Source organism: Myotis lucifugus, unplaced genomic scaffold (assembly GCF_000147115.1).
Source record: "Myotis lucifugus unplaced genomic scaffold, Myoluc2.0 scaffold_82, whole genome shotgun sequence".
In the NCBI taxonomy this organism is placed as follows: domain Eukaryota; kingdom Metazoa; phylum Chordata; class Mammalia; order Chiroptera; family Vespertilionidae; genus Myotis; species Myotis lucifugus.
The window spans coordinates 424,425-438,478 of NW_005871130.1; the positions used below are offsets into that span (position 1 = coordinate 424,425).

At 44.9% G+C, this 14,054-nt stretch overlaps 1 protein-coding gene across 1 annotated transcript in view; it reads right to left on the reverse strand.

Moving 5' to 3' along the window:
- The window catches only part of CD226 (CD226 molecule), a 51,015-nt gene extending 39,311 nt beyond the window's left edge, over nucleotides 1-11,704 (reverse strand). Inside the window, exons 1-3 of the mRNA XM_023755628.1 lie at nucleotides 11,649-11,704; nucleotides 6,450-6,521; nucleotides 5,823-6,158 (exon numbers count right to left, since the gene is read on the reverse strand). Coding sequence (XP_023611396.1) covers nucleotides 5,823-6,158; nucleotides 6,450-6,495 — 382 coding nt within the window. The 5' untranslated portion in view covers nucleotides 6,496-6,521; nucleotides 11,649-11,704. The remainder of the gene's footprint in view (nucleotides 1-5,822; nucleotides 6,159-6,449; nucleotides 6,522-11,648) is intronic.
- Nucleotides 11,705-14,054: the final 2,350 nt, after the last annotated feature.

A 14,054-nucleotide genomic window follows, 5' to 3' on the forward strand; every position in this document is an offset into this window, starting at 1 on the left:
TCTTTACATAAGAGGTGTTGCTACTCAGCCACCTGATTAGTTCTTTCTCTGTGCGCGACAGGGAGTGGGGGAGAAACCTGCCCATCGACCCTGCTTAAAGAGTGACTGGGGGCGGTGCCTCAACCCCCCAAACGTCCCCACCCTGAGCTTGAGTGAGGGGGACATAAGAACCTCTCAATCTGCCCTGCTCTGTGTGTGACGTGGCGATGCCAACTCTCTTCAATCGGGCCCGCTCTGAGCCTGACCAGGGGCTGCACCTAGGGATTGGGCCTGCCCTCTGCCACCCGGGAGCAGGCCTAAACCAGTAGGTCGTTATCTCCTGAGGGGTCCCAGACTGCGAGAGGGCACAGGCCGGGCTGAGGGACCCCCCCCTTTCCCCCCGAGTGCACAAATTTTTGTGCACCGGGCCTCTAGTGTATATATATATATATATATATATATATATATATATATATATATGTTCATACATACATACCTACATACCTATGATAAAGTTTGATTTATAAATTAGACACAGTAAGAGATTAACAAAATAACTAATAAAATGGAATAATTATAAGAATATTCTATAATTACATATTATAATTATACAAGTGATGTGAATGTGGTCTCTCCCTCAGAATATCTGATTGCACTGTACTCACCCTGCTTGTGGTGATGTGAGATGAGGCAGTGCCAACATGATGGGATGGAGTGAGGAGAATGACATAAGCATTGGAACCTAACATCAGCTACTATCAGCTTTACTTGAACACCAGCATTATGATACCACGACAGTCGGTCTGACAACCAAGACAGCTACTAAGTGACTAGTGAGTGGGTGGGTGGGTAGTGTATACCTTCTGAAGATGTGAACAAAGGGATGACTCATGTCAGAGCTAGATGGTGAGAAAGATTTTATCACACTTTCAGGATGGTGTGCAATATTACACTTATAAATTGTGTATTTCTGGAAATTTCCAGTTAATATTTTCAGACAACATTAGCTGCAGGTAACTAAAACCAGGGAAAGGGAAACCATGGATATGGGGGATTGCTGCACTTCTGATTGTAGCATCCAGGTTGTAAAGAAAAATAACTATATCCATTAGGGGGACAAATTTAATGGATGATCTGAAACTTTCTGAAGTTTCGGGTTATTTCTATGTCAAGACGGAAACTATCCTACATATGCAGAAAATACACACACACCCCTTCACTAAACTAATCCAGAATTGTCCATATTGGAAGGCATATAGAATTGTAGCCTGCCAAGAAAGGAGACATATGCCTGGCCTGTGTGGCTCAGTGGTTGAGCATCAACCTATGAACCAGGAGGTCAAGGTTCAATTCCTGGTCAGGCACATGCCCAGATTGCGGGCTCGGTCCCTGGTGTGGGGCGTGAAGGAGGCAGCCAATCGACGATTGTCTCTCATCATTGATGTTTCTATCTCCCTCTCCCTTTCTCTCTCTGAAAACAATAAAAACATATTTTTAAATTTTTTTACAAAGAGGAAAAAGAAATGAGACATATATGTCCGTAAGAGCTGGTCTGCTAAAATGAGAATGTGTTTCTTAAATACCCTGCTAGTTAAATGGTGAGCCTAAATGCTCACAGAATTCATGCCCAGACATCACTCTTTTCGGCCACAATCATCACCCCACTAACAGCAGCAGGTATGACACACGTAGGCTATTTACAGCCCTATTAAATGTGAATATTTCATATCATCTCTCCATCCGTAGAAAGCTTTGTGTATCGGTCTTCTACGGAATGTGGGCCTTTCTCTCTGGGCTTTAGAAGAGGACTTAAAAAAACAACACCAAAAAAAAAAACACACACACACACACAAAAACGTAAGTTGGTTAAACAGGTGAAGTCGGGGGAAATTTTCTCACATTGAGGTTTATTGGATTGTGAACAGTCTCTCAAGGGAAGCACCAGATGCCCCATCAACTGGGTTATTTACTTAGAAGGACTGTGGAGTGAGTGGAAGAGAGGCCGCCTGCTGGAATAATTTTGTGTTGATCCCTAAATGACCGACTTGATAGTCTTACAATTCTCAACACTTTCCAAATCTTCAGTGTCTTCAGAAACTTTCGAATGAGAGGAAAAGCCACCCTGCTTACAATCGCCACTCCGTATAAAACCAAACAAAAACAAACGCACCAACAGAAAGCACATCTCAGCATCCTTTTGTCGGTGCTAGCTAAGCGGCAGGGACGCATTGGCTCAGAGAGAACACGGATCCTGGCCCCAGGCCTCGGGTCAGCCGGGGCTTGCTTTTCCCTCCTTTCTCCAGTTATTTATTTCCCTTTTTGTCCTTTTGGTTTTAAACATCCCAAACCCAGCATTCTTTGTTGTTGTTATTCCTCACCCAAGGATACTTTTCCATTGATTTTTAGAAAGCATGGAAGGGAAGAGGAGAGGCACAGAGAGAGAAACATTGACCACATAGACTGGTTGCCTCCTGCATGTGGCCCCCCTCCGCCCACCCCCAACCAGGGCCAGGGATCAAGCCTGCAACTAAGGTACAGGTCCTTGACCAGAATCTAACCTGGGACCCTTCAGTCCACAGGCCAACACTATCCCCTGAGCCAAACCGGCCAGGGCCCAAACCCAGCATTTTTATCTTACAACATGCACACATATAATGATACTCTCAGGTAATGTGATCTGTCGATGGGCAAATTCCTGTAAGGTCTCCGAAGGCCACTGACACCCACCCCCTAATCCCATGGAAGTTTTGAGAGGAAGCTGGACAACAGTGCTTAGTGTCTGCAGCTCTCCACCTGTGCTGAGCGGAACTATAAATAAGAAGACAGACCCAGAAGGTCTGGAAAGGCGGCTCAGCTGTGGGCTGAGCTCTCCCAGTTATCTGGAGGGGCTGCGACAAATGGAGCCGCACTCCCCACCCTATACTCGCACCCACACACCAGCAGCACCCACTCTGTAGAGGAACCGTGCGGCGCTCACATACTGTGGGTGGCAGTCATGCAGGGCTGGGGAGAGAGCAGCTGTGGTAAAGATGGCACTAGAGGTGTAAACTGCCTGGTCCTGGAAAGCTAGAGGAGGAAAACTCAAGGACTCCCCCTCTCCAGCTGTACTAAGACCATCTTAAAGAGCCAGAGGGAACGCTCTCTAGCCTTTCAGCCAAATGCACCCCTCCCCTAAGGCCATCTGGGACATCAAAACATCTACAAAGAAGGGGAGGGTTTGGGGTAGATAAGCGAAATGGCTCTATGCCAGCCGTGGGCAAACTACTGCCCGCGGGCCGGATCCGGCCCATTTGAAATGAATAAAACTAAAAAAAAAAAAAGACCGTACCCTTTTATGTAATGATGTTTACTTTGAATTTATATTAGTTCACACAAACACTCCATCCATGCTTTTGTTCCGGCCCTCCGTCCAGTTTAAGAACCCATTGTGGCCCTCGAGTCAAAAAGTTTGCCCACCCCTGATCTATGCAAAGATCACAGCCAATTTCATCCAGCTCTGGGCTGCCTGAGTGGGTCAAGCAACAAGTGTAAAGTAAAAGTCCTCTTCTGGATGTTATATGGCAATGAGGGTGAAAGATGGGGCCTCATGAAGAAATGCAGTAGCAGAGAGTCCTGGGTGCTGACTGGACAAACAGAGGACAGGACCCTCATAAAACCCAACCATGTCCTTGTGCTTGTATATTACACTTTCTTCACCATCCAGTAACTGCATATAATCATGTATATAAATCCACGATTGCCTTGTTTTGGAGGTGGTTTCTTTATTTCTCTCTGTTTGACTTCTGATAACAGAGCTTTACCCCAAAGCCTGAGATTTGACTCTCATAGAGATGTGAGCTCTCCGGCTTGCTCCTCCCTGTCTTCTCGAATGAAAGGCAAGTCAACAGAAACAGCCATGGCTTGGATTCCCATTCATTTCACCCTTGAGGATAGGAACCACAGTCTGGTTTTCCATGAGTCTTAGAATGTTCTTTATCATCTGCCTTCTCTATATGTTATTTTATTTCATTAAGGAGGGAGATTTGCAAGCCTTTAAAATGTTTCTGTTTCATCAATTGACTATTTCTTATAGGCACCATTTAATATTTTTTCTCTTTCTTAAATAAAAAACTGCTGAAATGTAACATCTTACAGAACCCTCTTTACATGTAAGTGTGTGTGTGTACCTCCCAGCCCACAATATACCGTTGTACTTGCCAGTCTCCATAATCACATGAGCCAACTCCTTGCGATAAATTTCTTTCTATGTACGTACATGTCTTACTAGTTCTGCCTCTCCGGAGAATCCTGAATATTACCAACACCAATAATATGATATATGCACCAATTTATACTCTAACCAGCAGTGAATAATAAGTGTTCCAATACACAAAATACAATTGGTTCACCTGCCCTTAAACTCTTCCCTTCCTATAGGGCGGTGACTATGTAGTTTCATCTTCTAGGTGGTGAAAAAGATGGGTTTATTTTGTGTCCCCTCTGAAAATTATTCAGTGACTTCAAGGGCCTATGCTACAGAGTGAGGCTCAAACTCTATTAGGCACAGTGAGATTGAGCCATCCTAGACTCCTGGGCTCCTCTCTGACATTCTGCTGCCCAATGGGGTTCAAATTATTTTCTAATATATAATCTATGATATAAAAGCTTACCTGGGACCCCAACATATCATATGTTGAGCCCTTTTGCTGGTGCAGGCAGGGAGAGGAAACTCACAGTTTCTTTCTCACCCTTGAGGTTACCTCTCAGGGCACCTCTAGTGACAGGGAAGGTCTCAGAGCCCAGGGTAAGAACCGCACCCTGCTCAGTTCTGGACCCTAGTCTGATGGGTCCTGTTCTGTGTCCTGCATGAGTTTTAAACACCCACCCAATGCCATCAGGGTTGCCGAAGATGTCCTTTTCTCTCCATTTTCTCTTTCCCTCACCCCAGTCTCTCTACCTTAAAAAAATTCCTTCCCCATCTACAAGGTCCAGCATGACTTATCCCTCCCTTGAGCCTCTGTGATCTGCTCTGTTGGAGTCGAGCTCCCCTTGAGATCATTGCTGGCACTTTCAGGCACATCCCTTGGTTTCACTCTGGTGCTGTGACTTTGAAGCTCCCAAACTTGAGTTAGTTAATGACCCCGGATCTCAGTTTCTTCATCTGTATAATGCGAACATCTGGCCTCCCCCATGGTGCTTCACAAGTATTATATGAGATGACACTTGCTTACTTAATACACACAGTATAACGTTTGCTTTAACTGACTAGTCAGGCCAGAGACACATGGGTTATAGTAAATCTCTCCACAACTCCATTTCCACCACAAATTCTGCGGGCCTTGAGATGTTATCTCCCAAGTCACCTCAGCATGTCTTCCTAGAAGCAGTAAATAAATGCAGCCATTCTTACCCTTAAATTCTCTAAATCAATTACTAACAGAGAGGTGCCTGTTCTAAAGTTGACACACATTCTAACATAATTTTGCATAATGGTACCATTTATCTAGAATAAAGCATCCAATTTGCTCTTCAACTCTGTGCTGGAGGCTTGAGGAACGTATTGGGTTCCTGGACCAAACACTGCCAGCAAATGTAGGGTCAACTTATCATGAAGACAACATAAGACCTGTGCTTTCTTCCAGTACATTCAAATTTGTGAGATGCTTCTTCTACTCAAAAATGATAGCACATTAAAAAAAAACAAGGTTAACTCGGTTTTATTCCTTTGAAATAACATTCATAGAATCTAGAAATGGAATTGGAAAGCATCACAAAATATGATAAAGCACGTCATTGCTTCTACTTGGGCTTTATAAAATCAAATGCTGCCGATGGATAAAAAGGGAAATGAAATTTGCACTTACCTGATGGAACCACCTGTATCACCTTTTCCCAAGATCCATATGGGAATATTTCAAGAAGGCAGGAATAGAAACCAACGTCAGCCTCAGAGGCATTGTGAAAGGCCAGCATCATATCGTTGGGACCCGAGGTTGACTTCAAGAAGTAAACCCTATCAACATAGGGCTCCCTTATTTCCGAACCAAAGGTCGGGTGAAAAATGGCTATGGACTCTTTCTCCGTTGCGTTGATCTTGAACCACTCCATCTGGACTAAGGTGCCCAATGGATACTGACACTCGAGAGTCAGAGTCTCTGCAAGTTTGACTCTTGTGTTCCAAAATATCTCTTCGCCTAGAGCTGAAATAGACATCATATTCATTCAATTAGACATTATGCTTAAAACACCAAATAGATACCTTAAGCTGTTCTAAGCTTTCTAAGACCTAGCAAGATAGTAAATTGAGACCACGGTAGAGACTAACAACTTCTACCTTAGTCTAAAAAGGTTTCCACTGCTGGGAATAGGCACTTGGAACTTTTCCTTTTTCTGAACAAGTGGAAAATTATCTAAGCCCACTATAGAGCATTATAATTTCAGAACATGTCACACTATAAGACCAAAAAAAGGACTGAAGACATTATCTTTACCTTTGTGTACATGAAGAAGAGCCACGAGGAAAGTAAAATAATCCATCTCTGGAAAGCGCCTGGGAGGCTGGTCTGGAAAAAAGACAAGTTTTATAATGTTACTTGCAGGGCCCAGCGCAAGGCACTGTTTCCTTCCTCTCAGATACTATCAGTGGTCTCTCCTCTTTCTGCAGTGTGAACACAGGAAAAAGGTCTGAGCTTCAAAGTCAGCTTTGCTCTCATATAAGGATGGGCAGATTTGAACTGCTTCTCTCGGGGAAACAGCTTATTTTCAAGCTTTCATTTCTACAAAGATTCATTCATTGAACAAACATTTTCTGAGTGCGTTTTCTCTAGGTAATGAGGATACAACAGTCAATTTATTCTTTAAAATTCTTGCCATCATCAAACTTATGTTCTAGTGGGAGGCGACAGAAAGGAAAACAAAACAGCAAAAAGTAGAGTCAGTTATAGGTGGTAAGTGCATGAGGGAAAACACAGCAGGGGCATGGGATCAGGGGAGAGGCTCTAGCATTTCCCTTTGATAGAAAGGCCCAGAAGTCTTTCCTGAGGACCTGAGATTGGAGCAGAGACTGAAGGTGAGGGGAGGAGTCTATGACTGGGAATCTGGCAGCTCCATTGGGCCGGGCCTTCCTTTGCTGAGCTCAGAATTGGTTTGGGGTTATGAAGGAGTCACCAAAGGCCCTCCAAATCTACCATTATGGTTGATTTTTTAAAAACTTTTTATTTTTAAATAATTATAGAGTCACAGGAACTTTCCAAGATAATACAGAGAGCTCCCATGTACCTCCACCCAGTATCCCTAACGGTTACATCTTCTATGGATATAGTTCAATATCAAATGTGAAATCAACAATGTCATGGTAATCAGAACATTATGATGTGTACCTGTAATAATGTATGGTGCCAACTTAGGTTTACATAGCATTCTATTTTCCAAAAGTTTTCACATTGATGTTATCATTTGTAACAGCTTTGTGGTAGTTATTTGACATATCTGTGATCTCTGTGTTGTAAGTAATTCATTGAAACCATTTGCTGACAATACCAGCACAAGATAGACGTGATCTCTACCCCCAAATCACCCATAAAATGTTGGGTCGGGCAGATTAAAGAAGGAATTTGTTATAATAAAACTTGGTCATTTCTATACAAGTCATTTGATCAAGTTGTATAACATCCCAGAGAGGGAATTCTTTCCAATAGATTTGGGCAGGGTGTCATAGGAAGAGTATACCAGACTCTGGGCCTTCCAACCACAATACAAATTTCCAAGTAGAAAAGTGGGAGAAAGAGCAATGGAGTGACAACATGGGACACTACCAGGAAACAATGTGACTACAGTGTAGTGGGTGGGGACGTGACAAAAATGAACTTGGGGCTGGATTGAAAGGGTGTTGAACGACATACATGAAGCACTTCACAGTGGGTCGTCAGGGACCAGGGCATCCTGCTGCATCTGTGACTCAGCACCAGGAACCATTCCTGGAACGTACATCTAAGGCACAAACATAGCTCTGAGGGAACGCCTTCAGCATTGTAGCGGGAACCATTGAGATGAGATGTGGACAGGAAATGCCAGGAGACTGGCTCCAGATGGATTGGGTGAGACAATGTTTGCCCTTACAGATTTTCTGATAGGGTTATATGTGCAAGCGGAAGCAATTGGAGGCTTTTAGGTACCAGAATGATACGATCTGATTTGAATTCTCAGATAGACAACTTCCCTCACTCCTAACAGGAAGCTGGCTTTGTTTGGGATCCACTCCTTCCCCCACACCATAGGGATAGTAGAACAACTCTAAGCCATGATACAGACAACTAGGACCTATTTGGGGGCAGGGATGGAGAAGCCAATCATGGACTGAATTGATGCATTCAAAGTAAGGGAAATTCTTTACATTTGATGTCAAAGACACCTCTCTCTCTCTCTCTCTCTCTCTCAAATGTTATTGTATTATTATTATATTCGAATAAGAAAAAATGTTGCCCCAGTTACCACAAGCAACCTGAGGACAAAGAGTGTGGCAGAGAGAGACGGGAATGAATTTGGGTCTCAGATGGCATCATTGAGGTACTGAATTCAGGATTCTAGAGTCTGAGCACATTGTGTGAGGCTATAAATTCCTACATTTTACAAGCCTGTGAGAAAAGCAGTTTCTGTTTCCTACACCCACATACCTCGGAACTCCTACAATTGTTCTGGTTGCTGCATGAAGACTGGATTGGAAGGAAGCAGAAAGGGATACCAAACTTAGGACACTGTCACTGTGATCTGAGTAAGGCGGGCGGGCGGCTTGTTCTCAAAGATTTCCATGGAGATGAAGAGCAATAGACTGACTGCCAGACATTATCCATTATCAATCACACAGGGATATAATAATTATGGGTGTCCTTGACTCCATGGGCCCCAGTCAGGGTCCAGTTAGGAAAATAGAGCCCATGGCCACTGGTTCAATAGAGGGCATTTCACAAGAAAAATTACTAGAAAGAATAATGGGAGAGCAAAAGGAGCCAAACAGGCAGGGAGGCGACTCAGAGGAGCATAAGGAGGAATCCATTCCCACCGTGCTGGTTAGAAGTCCTGGGAGGAGCCACGCTGCTCATTATGGAGGCTCTTGTTTGAAGCTGGAGCCAAGGAGGAAATAAAATGCTTCTAGAGATGTTAGAAAAGGTCAAGGAATAGATCTGTCAGAGAAAAGGGGAAATGGCAGGAGAGAAAACTGATGCTCAGAGAACCTAAATGACTGCTAGTGAAGGGCATCTATGGAGAACTCACAGCTGACGTCAGACTCAGTGGTGAAACTTCGCTCTAAGAGCAGGAGCAAGGCAAGGAGGCCCACTTGCACCACCACTATTCACATTGTATTGGAAGTCTCAGCCTGAGCAATTAGGCAAGAAAGAGAAATGAAAGACATCTAAATTGCAAGGGGAAAAGCAATCTACAGATGCAATGCAATCCTTATAAAAAATTCAAAAAGCTGGTCCCAGATTCATATAGAATTACAAAGGGGCCTTAGAAAAGAAAAAAAGTGACACTCCGAGTTACAAGTTGGAAATAAATAATGCAGAAGAGCATAGTCCAAGTTGTCAATGATTCATGATATAAATAATCATTAAATGCTTATTAAACAAATGCCAAAACATATATCAATAAATCAATATGTCTATCTACCAATCTATCTATCTGGAGTGTGTGTGAGTGTGTGTGTGTCACCAGTAAAAGAGAGAGCATAAGGGTTGGGTAAAACATGGCAGAGGTGCAGGTGGAGAGGAAGGATGGACAAAGGGACAGAGCAGACAAGTGGAGCACAAGGAGCAATGGATCCTAAAAGAAATGAGATGTAACAGCACCATCCACACTTTCAGCGGCTCCTACACCCAGCTCCTCACTGAACCCTCCCCTTCTGGAGTAAGGATTCAGGTATGTGGGTGAATTACTGAAAAGGGGGCACTAACTGGTAATAACTTGTAGTAAACCCTTCATTCCCAAGGCATCCAAAGCCACCTGAGCTAAGAGATGAAGACGGGACAAGTGACTAAAATCAAGGGAGGGCACAGATCCCCATGAAAGGTTCAGGGAGACATGTGGCCGAAGATAAAGTTCAGCTGTTACAACTTTGCGAAGGATGAGCCCAATTTATCACCATCTACCAAAGACAAATAGAGAGTATGCTTGAGCTATTTTTGTTGTGTAGGCAGCCATTTTTTCTATGATTTATGAAGGGATTTTGGCTTGAGGTTTTTTTCTAATAGAGCTGTCCGTATAAGAGAGCTTCATCCTCAAGGAAGTCATTAATCAAAATATTATTGGAATTCTCTACTGCTGAACACGTCTCAGTGAACCACGTAAGTGTGAATTCATCCACAAGCTCACCTGGGACTGCAGGCTCCTAGGGGACCTGGGCTGGTAACAGTCTCCAGGTACACTGTTTTCTTTCTCTTAGGCTGTCCACACAGACACTTCTCTATCTCCCAGTGTCACCACTTCTGCTTTCTGTGGTACTTCCTGCCTTCCCAGATGTCTCTGCCCTTTCTGAACATTGGGAGGATTCTAGTGTCTATCCCATGATCCGACCCCACCTGCCCCAGCACCTGCTGAAACTGATTGCATCCCTCACTTCTTTAGACAACTACTGCCATGCTTGACAACAGAAAGCCTGTGCTAACCTTTGAGAATCAATGACTGGGGCTTGGAAGACCATGTCCTTCTTAGCTGTGAAGAGGCTCATCCTTCAACTAGAACCTTACAGTCTTGGTTTCTGCTCCCTGCCTCAAAGTGTCTCCTTAAAAGAATGTTTCCAATGAGGGTACATGTGGTTTCCCCTAACCCATGATACCCTACCAGTGGTTGGCAAACTGCAGCTCGCGAGCCACATGCAGCTCTTTGGCCCCTTGAGTGTGGCTCTTCCACAAAATATCGACTTCTGCGCATGGGCCACGAAGTTTCAATCGCACTGTACATGCACACCCACATGCTTGTGAGCCGCAGTTTGCCAACCACTGCCCTAGACCTTTGCCAAGTCCCCTCTGAGGGACCAGTAAAAATGCACTTGCATTCAAAGCAGAGACTTCAGTTTGGGTTCCATGGGGCATCTTCTAGGACAAGGTTCTGCAAACTATGGCCCGGGGCCTCCTTTGTCCATGTAGTTGGAATGCAGCCAGGCCTGTTTGTTGGCATATAGTCAATGGCTGCTTTTGTGCTCTGACCAGTAGTTGTGACAGAGACCAAATGACCTACAAAGCTGAAAATAATCACTTTCTGATGCATTACAGGAAAAGATGGCCAACCCTTGCATAGGATAGGATGTTGATAGTGAACATTTATCATATAAGTTCATCTTGCTCAGTCTTTCTGGAGAGAAGGGAGGTTCACCCTGATAGTCCAGACACTGGTAAAATTAGCTCCATTGTATTATTCTGAAGAACCGCACCCAAAGACCTACTACAAGTATAATTCTTCTAGAAACAGACTAAGAAGGATGACTTACATGACATCCATTTACTACTTACAACTGTCATTAAACTTACTGGTTTATCGAGATCAACCATTCGGCTAATTACAGCTTTTTCCCAAAGCTTTTCCTATTGTATCTACTTACACCATTTTATTAGCAGGCCCCCTCTTTGCACACACTATTAATTTTAAAAGTGTGACTTCGGCCAAGATCAACCTTTTTTTTCTGGAAGGTTACTAACCTTGAGACGGGAGAGTTCTGCTCACTCGAACTCTTCTTTCCCGCTGTGTGTCTTGGTGAAGGGCTTCCTCTTTATGGTGGCCCCTTCGCCTCAGTCCCACTGGGTCACCAGCCAGCTCCCTGCTTCCTCATTCCTTAGGGGGCGTCATCCCAGGGCGTGACTTGTCCTGGGCTTGTGAGCCCTTCTCTCCACCTGAGCTCCCTCAGGCTGGAGCTGCAGTAAAGCACTAACATGTCATGAAGCGCTGGTGTTTGAAGGCTTGAGACCAGCCAAGCAGTGGGCCTGCTTCTGAAAACACCTTTAACCCTTTAGCTCCTCAGACCCACTCCCTGCCAGATACAGCTCTCTTTCCCCCCTGACGATTCTACAGTTACAAGGGATGGGCTTCTGAGCTCATGTCTTACTTCTCAATTGGAACCGCACTCACAAAGCCTGAAGTTGGTTACTTTGTCTTTCCTTCCCCATTTGTCTTCCTGGCAATCAAAGCACTTCATATTCACAAGCCCCTGAGATATGGGAACTCTGATTTCTGCCGATATCTAAGCTTTCAATCCCACTTTCCAGAGACTCCTTCTGGTTTCGTTTTCAATCTCCCACTTTCTGACATAACATGTGCCCAAGTTGGTGTTGCCTGTGAACTATCCCAGCAGGTTCAGCAGCTTCTGTGTCTCAGTCACACGATCATCTCTCCGCTGCTCCGAGGACAGCAGCGCTGGTCGCACGCGTCCCTTAGATGGGCTAGCTCATGGAGGTCCCTAGGGGCTGAACCACCAGGAAGGACTGTGGCTGAGGCCGAGTCTGTGCAATTTAGAAACCCCAGGAAGCAAGGACCAGGACCAGGTGGGATAGAGGAGAAGGCACTTTCTGGAGGCCACTCGTGCCTGGAAGCAGGAGAGGAGACAATGAAATGTTCTTTCATGACACAACTGGAGTCTGAGCACTTACTGTGGGACACAGGTAGTTTTCTAAAACTCCTACCTGCCTCCGGCCACTCCCTTCAACACCTGGCCACCCTCAGAAGAATGTCAAACTTCCTAGGACTCACCAGGCCGGCCTTTCCAGTCTGTGTCTTAGTCCATCTCTCCACCCACCACTCCAGACCCTCCTGATGTTTACAAGCGGGGAACATACTCCGCAGCGCAGGACTTTGCACGTGGGGCTCCGTGACTTCTATTCCTGTCCCCTCAGGAGGTCTCAGCCCAGATGTCCCTCACAGGACACGCTTCCCGAGTCCCCAAGACTGGGGTCGGTAGTCCTCCTGGGAGTTCCCTGAGACCCTGGGTAGATCTTTACTGAAACAGGTATCGCGTCCTTTGTAACATCCCATTTCTTTGCGGCATTTCTTATTAGAGCCTCACAAACCCCTTCAGTGCACAGATAGAGGCCCCTCCCCTGCTCTGCCCAGAGCGGGCTCAGGCCTGGTGTCAGGTCAGTATTTGCTAAAATCAGGTAAACCCATGGCTTGTATTCGTGAGGCGTTGTCATGTGCTAATTACCATCCGGTTCCATCTGGTTTCCAGTGTGTGCTGTGTTCTTTGTTGTGTGCTCCATCTCTGTTTCTCCAACAAATAAGCCAGAAAGAAATATTGATCCCAAGTTCACATGGGTTTTGCAGAACAAACCCAGAGACAAGTTTTTCTGTTTCTGGCCAACTCTTTCTCAAGATGACTCAGTGGGCCCTGACTTGGCCACAAACACTGGCTGAAGCAATCACTGTCCACCCAGACGACAGACCACATGAACGTCAGAGCCATTGCAATGGCAGACGCTGCTCCCATCTATGGGAGTTTGCGCTGCCTGCTTCCTGACTCACAAAATTCACGTTTATATAAATATCTCTCCCAGATTACTCTTTTATAATCACTTCCTAAGTCAGTGTCCACATGTAAACACACGCACATGCACACCGTCACCACCCTCATTATCACTCACATTCCATGATCAAGTGACTGCTATTATGAAGGAAAGAAAAATGGACACTGTTTTTGCTGTTTCTCTGTGGGGACCATCCCTTCTGATTTCTTTAGCTTCTTCTTGGGGGCTCTTGAAATCTCGCAGCCTTGCTAATTGCAAAGAACCCCACAATTAGCTTTTACCCATCCCCACAGTGCTACAGGCACCCCAGTGTCTTGGCCCCAGAATGCAACATTGTTCTCCCCAACAGGAAGCTACATCATCTTACTCAACACATAGCAGAAATGTTTTAAAAAGTCACACGATCAATAATGAATTCCAAACAAACAATAAAAACCTCCTGAGACAAATAAAACTGCCTGGTGCCCCTAGAAAAAAGTCACCCTAAGTGTTCCAACCAGGAGACAAACGGAGGGCAAGACAAGGAAAGTTAGTGGGGCAGAAGGAATATTATCTGCCACTCAAAGAGATGGACCACGCCTCTCCCTCTCA